Genomic DNA, 14,655 nt, shown 5'->3' on the forward strand with positions numbered 1-14,655 from the left:
GAGGCCGGGGCCAGGCCAGCCTGGGCAGGAGGAAGCCTGACCCGCTGGGGCGCTCTGCTCCAGCTCCCAGCTCTGCTGCCCCACAAGCCTCCCGGGGTGATCAGCTGCCGTTTGGGAGGCTGTGCTTTAAACAGCAGTCGTCACCGTATCCAGACAAACTCTCCGGCAGCCTGGCTTCCTCCTCACATAGCCCGCACAGTGTGCACACACAACCGCAAAGTCCTCCACTTGAAAGGGGCTTAAAAGGAATCCCGAATAACTCCAGGCTTAACAACAGGAACAAGCCGAAGAAGGACCCAACCAAAAGGTACCCTGAGCCTGCACCGTTTACAGAAGGATTAACCACTCCCCTTCCTCCACAATCTAACTGTAAGCACCCGTGACGTCCCGAGAAATGAAAACTACCAGGGAACTGGGCTGGGAGTGCACACCCTTTCAATCCATCTGTCTTTACCAAGTTCAAAGCCAGTCACTATTAGGAAAATCGTGGCTTGCAAACCTCCCCGAACCCAGTTCTGTATGTGAGCAGCTAAGGAACGTGTGCAGTTAGCAACAGGAGATGGGCTACTGCTATTCGAATACATATTAACCAGCACACTGGAAAGTGTGACTTATTCACCAGTTTGGTTGGCAGTTTTATCAAAGAACCTCATTTTATCTATGAAATACAGAAAAGTTAGATAAAACAGAGGTCCCCTCTCAACACACATCTCTGAAAATGAGAAACTCTACTTTCTTTAGTTCCTAGATAAAGAAGGTCCCTTCTTGAGGTACCATCTCACACCTGTCAGAATGGCTATCATCAACAAATCAACAAACAACAAGTGCTGGTGAGGATGTGGATGGAGAAAAAGGAACCCTCGTGCACTGCTGGTGGGAATGCAGATTGGTGCAGCCACTGTGGAGAACAGTATGGGGTTTCCTCAAAAAGTTAAAAATGGAACTCCCACTTCTAGGAATATATCTCAAGAAACCAGAAACACCAATGAGAAAGGATATATGCACCCCTATGTTCATAGCAGCACAATTCACAATAGCTAAGATTTGGAAACAGCCTAAGTGCCCATCAGCAGATGAGTGGATTAAAAAACAGTGGTACATCTATACAATAGAATACTATGCTGCTATAAAAAAGAAGGAACTAGCCCTAACTGGTTTGGCTCAGTGGATAGAGCGTCAGCCTGCGGTCTCAAGGGTCCCAGGTTCAATTCCAGTCAAGGGCATGTACCTTGGTTGCGGGCACTTCCCCAGTAGGGAGTGTGCAGGAGGCAGCTGATCGATGTTTCTCTCTCATCTATGTTTCTAACTCTCTATCCCTCTCCCTTCCTCTCTGTAAAAAATCAATAAAATATATTTTAAAAAAGTAATATATATATATATATATATATATATATATATATATATATATAAAATAAAAATAAAAAAGAAGGAACTTTTACCATTTGCAACAGCATGGATGGAACTGGAGAGCATTATGCTAAGCAAAATAAGCCAGTCAGAGAAAGATTAATATCACATGATCTCACTCATTTGTGGAATATAATGAACAACATAAACTGATGAACAAAAATGGATCCAGAGACAAGGTAACACTGAACAGACCGTCCAACCTCAGAGAGAAGGCAGTGGGGAGGGGGCAGTTAGAGATCAACCAAAGGACTTGAATGCATGTATATTAGCATAACCAATGGACACAGACACTGGGGTAGTGGGAACTTGTCCTGGGAGGTGGGTGTGGCAGGGGGGTCAATGGGGGGGGGGGGGGAATGGAGACATATGTAATACTTTAAACAATTAAAAAATAAAGTCCCTTCTTATATGAAAGTTCATGATTTAATTCATTCAAAGTCTCCACATTATTTCATTAGGGACCAAAGAGAGTGGGAGTGGTTTATCCATTTAGCTGCTAAAAATCATTTTAATGTTCTAGAGCATAATTCATATAATTCAAGCAATAAGAACAATGAACACCTAGAGACGTACCAAGTCCACTGTTATTTTCATGGCTGGGCAGGAATCCCCACCACACCAGCAACAAGTTCTGCTGCGACTTGCTTCTCCTGCACTCATTCCATAGGCAGTCTCCTTGCACATGCATTCTTTGAAAATCACTGTTACTCCTTTTTTTTTTTTTTTAAAGAAGGGGGAGGGGAATGGAAGGTGACCCAAGTAAGAAACCTCAACTCCTCACCTCTCCCAGATCACATTACATTTAACTCTGGGGGCCACGCTCTGAGAGGCACAGACAACCTAGAGACCGTGCAGGAGAAAACGGGCTGATCGGGCTCAGAATACATCAAAGGGAAAATAACGGAAGGAACGGAGGAGAGTGGATGCGAAAGACGGAAATTAGTGTGCTACTTCTGAGGCAGCTACGGGACCGGAGGCCCTGCGCTGGGCGTGTACGTGAATAATCTTACTCAATACTTACAAGGATCCAAAGAAGTATAGATTAACATCACATTCTGCAGATCGGAAGACGGATAAAAGTAATTAGTAGCTCGTGCCAGGGCACAGTCAGTCTAACTGCCTGTGCGTTCCAGGATGGCACACTTCTCCACATTCTGGAGGGCACATCTCAAGACTATCTGGCTGAGGGACAGCCAGGGGCCACCTTCACATCGCAGGAAATTTCAGGAGTAACAGATGGGGGAAGAAATCTCACAGACCCTTAAGACTGCTTACACCACCGAGACTACAAGCAAACCCACAAGTCCCAAAGAATTCACACGCCATGGCCCTGCCCGGAGTTCCTCAGTGATGAGAATGTCAGCCCGTGCACCAAGGGGTTGCGGGTTCGATTCCCAGTCAAGGGCATGTACCTGGGTTGCAGATTCGATCCCCAGCCCTGGTCCAGGTGTGTGCAGGAGGCAACCAATTGATGTGTTTCCCTCACATCAGTGTTTCTCTCTCTCCCTCTCCCTCCTTCCCTACTTTCCATTCTCTCAAAAATAATGGAAAAAAATATCCAAAGGTGAGGATTAACTAAAAATACAATAAACACTACCTGAATCACTATTCAAAGTGTGTGTATATATTTCAAAAAGTAAAACGAAATTCCCACACCATTAATTTGATGATGATTTTTATTGATCCTACTGTTTGATTAAAACAAAGCCGCGCTCACTAGGGGCCGCACAGTTCTTCTCGGTCAGTGTGGGACCAGGGGTGGACCCAGAGGGACTCCCTGTGAAATCCCCCTCCATTATCACTTGGCAGATGCATCACTGACATGTTATTCCCACCTCTCTATTTGCTCATTAACCAACAGACAAGCAAAATGGCATTTCCTGTCACTTGGAACTGTAAATACAAAAGCAAATCTAGGCATGAAATGAAGTGACTGCCTCAGCAGCTGGAGGGTCACCCTACACACTTAAGTGTTGATGAGTGAAATAATAGAATGCTTGGGACTTGTTACAAGATATTCCAGGGGCAACATTAGAGTAAAACAAGATTAGCAAAACCTGCTAATCGCTGAAGCTAGGTGGCAGGACTGTGATGTTTGCTACACTCTTCTGCCTGCTTTTGTGTATACTCATAACTTTCCAGTGAAAAGGTTTTTTGTGTTTTTTAATGTGGGTCATCAGGTAAATGCAAAAATACTGAATCAATTTTTTTATAATATGTATACTCCTCTGTCTGCTTAGAATCCGGGCTGGGTTTCAATGTTGTCTAGAGAGCACAGTGCCATATATTGAAACAGTGAAAACAGTGAGAAACCCCAAACCACCAGAATGTAATGTGGATGAAAGGTAATTTTCACATTCATAATCAAAACAGATTTCAAAACCAGAAAGTAAATGGCCAAAGTTACATACAGCAGTTCAATTATGTAATTTTAAAAAATCACCTGGATAATAGCAACTCAGCTTGTTTTTCATTAAACTACGTGACGACTCTCATTTTGCTAAGTACTTTTTTTACTTTGTCCTTTGTATTGCTCTATCTCTTTTTCCATCATCAGCACAGTACCTGGCACAGAAGAACTCAGTAAGTGGCAGCTATCCACTATATTTAGAAATGACAGTGAGTAGCATATAATTTCTAAAACTCTTTCCAGCTCTTTGATTTCAACGGTTCACCAGTTCAAGAGGAAAGGGAACTAGTAAAAGGAAAGGGAAAACTTTTCCGCACGTGCTATCCCTTTGTCACTGATGAACAACGTGCAGCTCTCCCATAAGGATCCCCAAACAGAAACCCAACACCTTCCTCAGCAGGTTGGACCGTCCGCTTCATCAGCCCTGACAGCGAGGATGGGTGATGAGCGGGCACAGCCGTCCTCCCCGGCTGGTGCCCCAAACCCTGTGCTGGGAGGATCTAGTACATTCACCCACCTTTACAGCCCATTATCCTGCCCTGACCATCCTTCATTGTCCTCGTATGTTCCTTAAAGTTACTGTCTCCTTGAGCCTATGTTATGACCAAGTTCTGTTCTTATTACACGTCCTAATGTAGTCTCTTCGGAAATGCCCTCCCTCTCCATGTGCCTTTCTAGAATAAAGATTTCCTTTCTTCAGAGGGAAGCACCCCTCCAACCTCAACACACAGCAGCCCCTTGTTCCAGGCATGGCTATATCCTGGGATGTAGTATTCCATTTTCCAAAAAGCAACCTGAACAATTAAATGGAGATATTAATGGGGTGGAGCGGGGGTGGTGTGATTTCTTTCACTGGCTATCAGCTAGCGCTGTAAGTAAAACCTCAATGAGAGCAGAAACAAAGACACAGGCCAATTGCTATTCATCGTTCCTCTCCGCAGGCCTGTCTGGAAAATGAAGCTTTGCCTATTCTTGGTGTTCTTCAGCACCCACACTAAAAACCTCCCTGACCACCACTAACGGCATCCCGGATTGAATGGGGGCTCCCAAACCTGACATCCTGTCGTATTAGCTGGGAAGGATTTTTAATGCCCCACAAACTTCATGCTCCAAATCAACAGGATGCTTGCAGGGAACCCCAGCTCAGCGGGAAGACAGCAGTGTCGTATCAGAAGCAGGCACTCTTTCCTGGCTTCCAGGACTCTGGGTCGTGGGATCAGAACCATCAACCCCAACTCTTCATTTCTACCTCCGGCACCCGTCCTGACACCCCAGCCGGTGGGCATCCCAACTCCACAGTCATCACACAAAGCACTTTACCAAAACACGACCTCTCATCCCCGCGCCAGAACGGTCACCACGTGAAGTGAGGAGTTTACACCACCTGTCTGCTGGGAACTCGGGCTGGGGCTGAGCTGTTTTCTAGAGAGCCCGGTGCCACATCCTAGAACAGTGCCAACAGTGAGGAGCCCAAACCACCAGAACTCACCTGGGGATGCAGGCCAGGTAGGAAATGAGCCTCCGGAGGTCCTCCTGTCGTATTCTGTCATGATTGCTGCGGGCCGGGAACGTGAGGATGGGGCCTCCGCGCTTATCTCTGCCACCTGAAACGAACATGGGAGCACACTGAGACACAAACAGGAGCGGACGGACGCTAACGAGCCACTGGAGGCCCAACGGCGTCACCACCCACTCCCACAGAGCTGTTCCTCTATCAACCGCAGGGCCAGAAAGGACGGGCAAAAGGCCACAGTCCGTTTCAGCGGGCACATGGCCAGCCTAGCTCACCCGAGTTCTGCACACCACCTGGAAGATAGTCCAGAAGGCCTGTCCTTTCCTTCCAACGTGTCCTCCTTTCCTCAGTTTCGTGTTTGGAGAAAGAAAGTTTTCCCGTACGTGTGCTCATTCGCCTTGAACAACCAACCACCGGTTCCCACCGCCCCGTCCCTCTCATTCTCCTCCACATTGTCCTCTCTCCTCTCCCAGCCCTGCATTCTCAGCTCTCCCCCTGCTACCAAACAAACTGGGATTTAAGTCTTGAAAGGAAAAAAGACAGGGATGCTCTTCAAACTTCACACTGATGACTTCTATAATCTGGATCTAGGGTGTCTTCCTCTCTCAAGGGCAGCGCCCGACCCCCCTGGCCAAGTTTTACCAATCTCTCACACAAAGCCACTCTACATACTAGTAAAAGGGGTGGGGGAGCTTTGCATGCAAGAATTGTAAAGCAGAACTAATTTAGTTAAGGACTTTAGAAAAATTACATCACATAAGTACAAATCTCAGATGATGATTGGTCTTTGATAGACAGGCAGCCATATTTCCCATTAACATAGACACAATTCCAATGAAGTCTGCTGGTACCTCTGACCATTTCTGGTGAAAGTGTCACATATATTTTATTACTTCCATCGGGGTTCTCAGGAAGGAAAACTGAGCCTTCCCAAGTGGAACCTCCATTTAGTTTTTCAACTCTGGGCATCTCTCTTCAGAAGCACAGCACGAAGATCTCAAACTTCAAGTCACGATATGCAGTTCTAAATTATTTTCTCATCTGGATTACTTACCTCAGCAGCACAGGTAAAATTAAAAAGCAAGCAAATAACAACAGAAAACCAGATTCTTTGCTTTTAAAAAGGCCAAGAAAGTACCCAGCAGATGTTATTTTAAAAATACATGTTACCAATATGGGGATTTACAATTTCCTGGAATGATTAACATTGTTTCTGAACAGAAATAAAACTTAATTCTGAACATTTAAAATGATCCACGTGTAGTCACACCATCTAGAAAAGTGTTAAATTACTTATAAGCCCAGTAATTCTGGTATCAAGTGGGAATAATACTAAACCATAGCTACCAACACATGCTATGCATGATGTCCAGAGGTTGACACACACGTTCTGATTTGATCACCACATGACCCTGTTAAGAGTTTCATGACTGCAGTATAATGGAAGATACTGACGCTCAACGAGCTTAAATAAAGACAAAAGGACTCCGCCAGCACGCGCAGCTGGGTCCTGCCCCCTGACAAGAACTTACATGATTTTTCAAACCAGTGGCTTCAGTTCCTTCTAAAGTAGTAGAAATAACAGAAGGACAACTAAACAATAAGTTCCTAGGCCTTTGTTTATGAATAAAAAGTACTATTAACCCTGGCCAGTGTGGCTCACATGGTTGAGCATCGTCCCATGCACCGAAAGGTCACTGGTTCAATTCCCAGTTAGGCACATGCCCGGGTTTCGGGCTCCATCCCCAATAGGAGGCGTGCAGGAGGCAGCCAATGGATGTTTCTCTCTCTCCCTACCTCTCAAAATCAGTAAAAACATTTTTTTTAAAAAAGTGAGAAGCAATGCTAGTATAATGAATAGAATGTCATTACCAAGTAATTGTCTAAAATATCAGATAGTGTTATTAGGGAATATCAATGACTCTAGGTTTTGGAATACCTCTTGTCTCCAATATAAGACAGAAAACATTTTGCTATTTTAATTCCCCAACATCTTTCATTCTTTTCAAAAAGGAATTCATAACCTTAATCAAAAGTATTCCAGCTCAACACATATTATAGAACCTTGAACTTTTAAAGATACAGTATGAAATTTAGATAAAAACATTCACCTGACTCTTGGCAAAGAGAATCATATCTAATATGTTTCTGGATCCCCATCCTAAATTTTTAAAATGAAACATAATGTTTGACTCAGCAGGGAGATGAAATGCCAATGACCCGTGTTCAGCTCTCCTTTCATCGTGTCTCTTAACGCAAGCAAGGCAGGCTCTACCAAAATAGAATCCAAATTCTGCCCATCGAAGTGTCACGTGGGGCATCAACAGGTGAGCACAGTGCACACGGCCACCTGTTCACTCCAGAAGGGAGAGCTCAATGAGTGTGACGTGGTGACTGCTTCCGTTGTACTGCTTCACCTTTCACCTACAGACATTTTCCCAGCTGGTACCACTGATGAGGAGTCCCTTGAGACGTACTGGCAAGCTCACCCTCCACATAGGCTCCCACTCATGTCCTAAAAAAAGCTAATTTAAAACTAAACTTGAATTTCAAAGTAGAGGGAAAGAATTCAATTTGTCTTTTTTTAGAATAGAGCTTCAGAAAACTCTCTAGGGTCGTTTTAAAACTTCATCAAAAATCACTCATGAAATAAAAATGGCACATTCTCTATTTAAATAATTTAACATTTTCTTTCCATTTGCTAACCTCCCTGCATTGGGTGTACCTTCCAATCTGTGGTGTGTTACAGTCAGTGATGGACAGGCGCCATCTGCTGACCCCTCCCATGGGGTTAAAAAAATCAACCTATCAGAATCAATGAAATGCAGTGTTAGTTCAGAGGCACATGGTCTCTGAGCCTAAAGGAGCTTGAAAGCAATGCCACAGATGTCTGTTAGACTGTATGCCCCATATGTATGCCCCAGAACATATGAAAATACTGTCTGGGTTAGGAAGCAGAAAAATTACAGCTTTGAAGTTCTTGTTCCTGAACTAATATATAGAGTAATCCTGCAGCTTATAAAAGCATCGCCTACTAGATATGCTAACATGTTGTCTGCTGTCAACCCACAGCCTCATGGTGAGGCCGGCAGGACAGATGTCAGTTCCATTTTATAGACAGGAAACTCAGCACCTTAGCTGGGACAATAAAAAGAAAAGGGCAGGAAATCCATTTCCTGCACCTACCAACGTCACAGGATGTCCATGGAGGAGAGTTCACAGTCTCTGGGCCTCCCTTGTGTCTGTAATCAAACACCCAGAGCTCAAGGGGGAGTATCTGCCTCTCCAAATGCATGTTCGTCAAAAACAAGAGAAAACAAAAAGAACAGTTTTTGTTCATAATGACACTCCTTTTCAATTCTATGAAAACCGCTTCCTCTCTACCTTCCTCTTCCCACCCTTTATTTCTATGACCTTCTAGTCCCTAACTTACACATTTCTGTCTGTCTGTCTGTCGGGCCCCCAACAAGAATGGAAGCCCTACGGAGGCAGGCATCTGTTCATTCACTGATACCAGTATATACATACTCTCAATGCCTAGTGAGAGATGGGCACATAAAAAAGGGGAATCAATAATGTCTGCTGTATGAATGGATTCTTCTTCTACATTCCACACAAAGTTAATTAAAAATACCTATGGCGGCAGCTGGCCCTCCGTTCAGTCACTGGACTCAGGCTATACTAGATGCTAACAAGAATATACGAGAAGATGGGAGATACATCCCCTTGCCTTTCCATGAAATGCAGAACTCCGCAAAACTGGAACAGGTACTCTCTCGCAGATCCAAACTTTAAGATAAAAACTGATGAGCATTCGGGGTGAGGTTTCTTTAAGCCAGCGGTTCTCAACCTGTGGGTCACCAACCTCTTATATTTATGAGTAGAGTGTTTTCATTCTGTTAACTTTAAATCCATCTGTAAACTACAAAGTCAGGAGTTCACAATACTGGCCTGGGTCCATACCAGGCAGTTTGTCAGTAACTGATTAGAAAACAGCAAAGACTACTTTTAACAGTGGATTACGAGCCAAGAGTTGTTTGATTTTTCATTCTTTAACCATGTGTTCCCATCGATCTAAAGCACCTTCTTGTTTTCCTGAACTTCGTATAATCTTCTGTTTACCTTCCAAATGCATTATGCATTAGATTCACTTCAACAACACCATCAAACAGTGTCTGATGGGGGCTAAGAAATACTGTTCGACAGAGAGCAAGGTAAGAAGAGTAACAAAAATACCACAGGAGGCTGCATCCTAAATATATGCCATTCCCATGGGCCAAAAAGACACGCAAACCATGTAAAAGCAGCTAGCAAGGTTATAAATTCAAACTAAAATGTGTTCGCAAGGAGACAGCAGGTCAGCATGGCATGCCTGTTTGAGAAAAATGAACAGTTATTGAGGGAACCGTATCTAGGAAGACTGTCTAAATGCATGTAACCATCTACAGATTCACCTCCTCATAAACAGAGAAGAAAAATCTTGCAAACCTTTGTTTTGTAACAAGTAAACTGGTGCCAAAAAGGTGGAATACCCAATGGCTGAGGAAGCCCTACAGCTGGTCCTCTATGTGCAGAGGGGAGGGCAGTCAAGTGCCCAAGGCCTGGAGGACTGCTGCAGACTGTCACCCATTACAGGAGGGTCAGGAGCCCCACAAATGGCTTTATAGTTCTGCAGGCAAATGGAGGACCTGGCTGGTAAAGACCACCGGAGCTTTCACAGCCCACGACAAGGGTTCTAGAAACACCAGAACCAGAGGCCCAGGGAAGAGCGGCCATGGATACAAGGGCATCCTCACCTCCCCAAAGAGGAGGCAACAGGTAGCCACAAAGTACAAGAAACCAAGGTAAAAAAAAATCAGGCCGCGTCCATATATGGTCACATTCCCACCACTTTTGCGGAGATGACAAAGTTTTAAAGTAATCAGTTGCTTTACCTAATTGATCAGGGCAAAAGAGCCAAATGTTTGTGGAATGACAGACACAAACATTTCAATCACCAGTGTTATCTGACTTATGATGTGCCTGGCAGAAGGAAGAAGATGTTTGGACACTAATATCTCAGGAAAATGCTACAAGAATAAAGCACCTAAAAATCTACCGAAATACAAATGCTCCTGGGGGTGTGGCAGGTGAGCTAGTTCAGTGTTTGAGGCTTTGTCTGACACTGTGTCCGAAGTAGTCAGAGAATCAATAAAGCAGATGATAAAGTTAAACTTTACCTGAAAGGTATGCAACTTTTTCCTTTAAAATTGGCAGAACATCCATAGCTTTCATTTCATCGTTTTTTCGAAACCCTGAAATAAAGAAGAAAATAAAATCACTAGGTTGCTCGAGTGACATTTAATTTTTTAATCATTCTATCCAATGCCAGCTTTCTTTACACCATTAAATCAACTCTAGAAGTATCATCATTCAAAAACACTTGAATTCTGTGAAGGAAAGTCCCTGATCACAGAATTAGCTTCTATTTAAATGCCAAGCAATGATTTGTCCACAGACGCAGAGGTAAATGTACCAAGCAGGCTCTCAGCCATTACTAACCACGAAAATCTGCTCCCCAAAATCAGTCCACATCATTTCAAAAATCTTCATTTTAATCTTGCAGATTCATGTAAATACTGGCAAGTAACGTGGCTAGTTTTCTAAAAACTGCTGTTTTGGCACACTAAATCCTCTAGGGGGAGCCCAATGCCTCATCTATCAGACTGGAGTCACAAACAGTGGCAGGGAGGAGAGAAGGGATTATAAATAGCTGGGGACTGGCTGCAGTTCCCAGTGGGCTCTGCCCTCCCTGGCTTTCTGTGTCATGCTCCCCTGGAGGAATGTCACTGGCTCATGGGGTAAGATGGCCCAGTGCCACCTGCTTCAGAGGGTGGCCAAGGCCCTTTTCTCACTGCAAACCAACTCTCCCCACACCCCCGTCTCTTAGACGGCCAAGTGGAATCTTGTGGAGAAGAAGCATGCGGCAGGCAAGTTGGGCCAAGCCAACATCCATCTACGCAGAAGGAATTCTTGCAGCCCAAACATGTCCAGTCCAGCTCCCCAGGGTGAATGCCCACATGGAAGTTTGAGGTCAAAATGCTCATACTCATAATAACGCCTCAGGCTGTTTCTCTTGGAGGTCTCTAACGGAGGCCATCTAGGTTCATCAAAACTAGCAACTATGGTTATTGGCAGAGAACTCTCTAGAAAAAAATAAAAGACTGCTGCCCCATCCCGATTTTCCTGTATGTTTTTGCCAAAATAGTACAAGAAAAGCATTCAAAATGTAAGCTTTGGTAACACAACCAGTGCCAACATGGAAACCTGGAATTAGAAAGTAAACAAACGGAGCTTCCACTTCAGGTCTGTTTGAGGGGCTCCGATTGGACCAGGCCTGCCACCAATTAAATCTACAAAACGCAACTATTTCGAGGCACTGGAGAGTGGCCAAAAGCAGGGAGAGACTCTTGGGAAAAGGAAATGACACTGGGTGCACCTCCCTTCTAGGGCTTTTAGCCAGAGGACGGCCCCATCTAGGCCAAATGGAGTTTCTAAAACAAGAATTAGGACCCGCTCCGGGTGACCTCCGCAGCTGAAAGTGAGAGGAGAAGTTGTGGGAAGGAGAAAGGGGAGCCTCAAATTCAGAGCATAAACTTGGCCCAGATCTCTGGCTGTGTCCCCCGAGCATGTGCCGGGCAAGCTCCAAGCAGCCTAAGCTCTATGCTAAAGAGGAAAGATCTCACCAAGGTTCGAGTTGTTGCCCACTACAGAGTTTGTAGCTTGGGTCCCGCCAAGTTCGTAGCCTGCTAAAGCAAGCAAGCAAACAACAAAAGCAGCACCTTTGGGAGGAATATAACCAAATCCAGTCCCTACAACATTATCATTCATAGGAGCAAAGGATGACTAAATTAATGGTGTAGTTGATTTTTTTTAAAGTAAATCTTTACTGCCCATAGAATGCACATACTGACAACCCAGTTTAACAGGATTAACAATGACACTGAGACTCACCAGAGACTTTGCACAAAGACGGCCACAACAAATGGTGATGAGGACCCTGGGGTCCAGGAGGCTTGGTGTACCTACTACCTAGCTGGTCATGAAAAGGCTCGGCACAACTTGGACCTCCAGATCACCAGGCCGTTTTGCTTTCCAACATACCACGCTTGGTGCTGGCAATCTACCAAGCTTGTAAAACAGTGACTATTTATAAAACGCCAAACAAGAGCCAAGAATTCTGCAATTTCATCCTTAAGATTCCTTCAAAACTCTTGAATGGATGCAATCTAGTCTCAGCAATTCCTTGCCAGTCATTGGGTAATTCACTGAATGTGTCTGCAAGATTCATTACATCCGATTCCATTTGAGATGGACCCAGGTGGAAGTAGGGCAAATGCAAGGAGAAATGAGGCACCACCTCAGGCCTCAAGGAGCCAGCTTTATATATACTCAGAACAAGGCACAGGATGACAAGTTCCATAAGCAGCACAAAATGCTAGGATGCCTGGGCAAATGTGGAAGCAGACCAAATCATAGAAATACTAGAAAGAATTAAGCCTCAGCTATAGATCCCAATCTACAGGGATTTGAAAAGGATCCCCCTTCTAGTGCTACCAGATAAGACAAGGCATGCTTCCTACCACTCCCACAGAGCCCCTGCCCACAGATGCCCTGGCCAGGACACAGCAAAGCCCTCTGGGAGGTGCCACCACAAACTGCAGTCCTGGACTCCTACAGTCCAGAAATGGGAGCCCCACGTGCAGCTCTGGCTCCCTCTCACACAATCCTCCACAAGGAGAATGTCTAATCCCAGTGCTGGTGCCTCAGAAGAGGACTGTGGGACTTCTAATACTCGCAAAGCATCCCTGACAATTCCTGCTGACTCTGAACCACATCTACTTATCATACCCTGGATGGAGGGAATGACAGAAGTGAGCGCTGCCATGTTTCAGGCCACCCCACAGGAAGAACATCATATGGATGTAAAAAGAAAACAAAATTTAACAATGAAAATCGCCACTTCCCATGTCCTACTATAAGCCACAAGCTCATTCCCCTGTAGCTTCAGTTTCTTAAAACTGCAGTCACATTAGCCCATCACAGTTCCTGAGTTTCTCCCCTAAATAAAACTCAGTCTTTCTAGAGGAGGAAAGGCACAGAATCGACGGCTGAACTGGTGCTGAAATGTGTTATACATGCATTGTGATATATGTCCATGTCCAAACACAGACTAGAATACAAATTCGAAACAGCTTTATCACTATGTTTTTGTTGAATGTGTCACAGGAAAAGAGATGTTAATTTTATTAAAACTGTCAATTAAAACTTTTTAAACAGAAAAGAAAATAGGAGGGGGTGGGGAGCAGAAATATAAACTACACACAAAGAAATTGAGTGTGTGGCTACTATGGTGGTCACCTAAAGCATTATTTTTTATCTCGTTTCCATTTTTTAAAAAACATCCAAGAAGCAAAAGACTGAGAAAGTATGTATACATATTAAAGCCAGATTAAGTACATCACGTAACTTTTAATTAGAAGCAGGAGGAACTCAGCCATGAAATATCCTTAGATCAAAAAGGCAGATTCTGTACCATGCCCTGAGGAGCCATTTATGAAAACAGAGTATGTGACTATAAAAACAAATTACAAAGAAATGGCTTCTGTGCCATTCCACTGATTCTAGATTACACTACAGACAAGACAACTGCCTCTGTCTTCTTTCCTCATGCATTACAGGACCTTGCTGTGGTTCCTAAACTTTAGGAACAAAGGGCTACGCTCAGTGACTATCCCGGGAAGCACACACCTCTCCTCCCACACGCACGAAGAGGGAAAGGAACAGCACAGGCCACCTGGAGCCATATTTCTGAGATCACAAACCTCATCTTTGGGCCACAGACCAGGAGTCAGCAGCAGTTTTATTTCTAAGTGTCACCAAGGGAGTTTGAAAATGCTAATAATAGGTGGAAGGGGGTACCACAAAGATAATTTTGATTAAAAAACACACACAACAACTAGAAGAGATAGGGCAGACAAAAGAAGAGCAACTTGAAAGAGGTAAGTAGGCAAAGTCAGAGGGCACTTAGTTGTACTCATCTTGTGTACAGCATATACCTTTTTCTAAATGCATAGAACTTACACTGACGTACGCAGAAAGATGGATGGGTTCTTGTTACAATTTAAAGGACATTTTGCTACCTGACACAGAGAGGCCCATGTGGGTTTTAATGAAATGCTAGCTCCAGGAGACAGAACATGGCCCAGACTGCAGTCAGCCCAGGCTCATCCGCTGGGCAGAGATGTTTCCTGGGGTCGTCCTAAACCACGCAACAAGTGCT

The 14,655-nt window shown here is 44.4% G+C and overlaps 1 protein-coding gene across 1 annotated transcript in view; it reads right to left on the reverse strand.

Moving 5' to 3' along the window:
• TRIO (trio Rho guanine nucleotide exchange factor) overlaps positions 1-10,627 on the reverse strand; it is a 198,986-nt gene extending 188,359 nt beyond the window's left edge. Inside the window, 2 exon segments of the mRNA XM_023752278.1 lie at positions 5,310-5,424; positions 10,553-10,627. Of these exon segments, the coding sequence (XP_023608046.1) occupies positions 5,310-5,424; positions 10,553-10,607 (170 nt within the window). The 5' untranslated portion in view covers positions 10,608-10,627.
• Positions 10,628-14,655: the final 4,028 nt, after the last annotated feature.

The sequence above is a fragment of the Myotis lucifugus genome, unplaced genomic scaffold, assembly GCF_000147115.1.
Source record: "Myotis lucifugus unplaced genomic scaffold, Myoluc2.0 scaffold_0, whole genome shotgun sequence".
NCBI lineage: Eukaryota > Metazoa > Chordata > Mammalia > Chiroptera > Vespertilionidae > Myotis > Myotis lucifugus.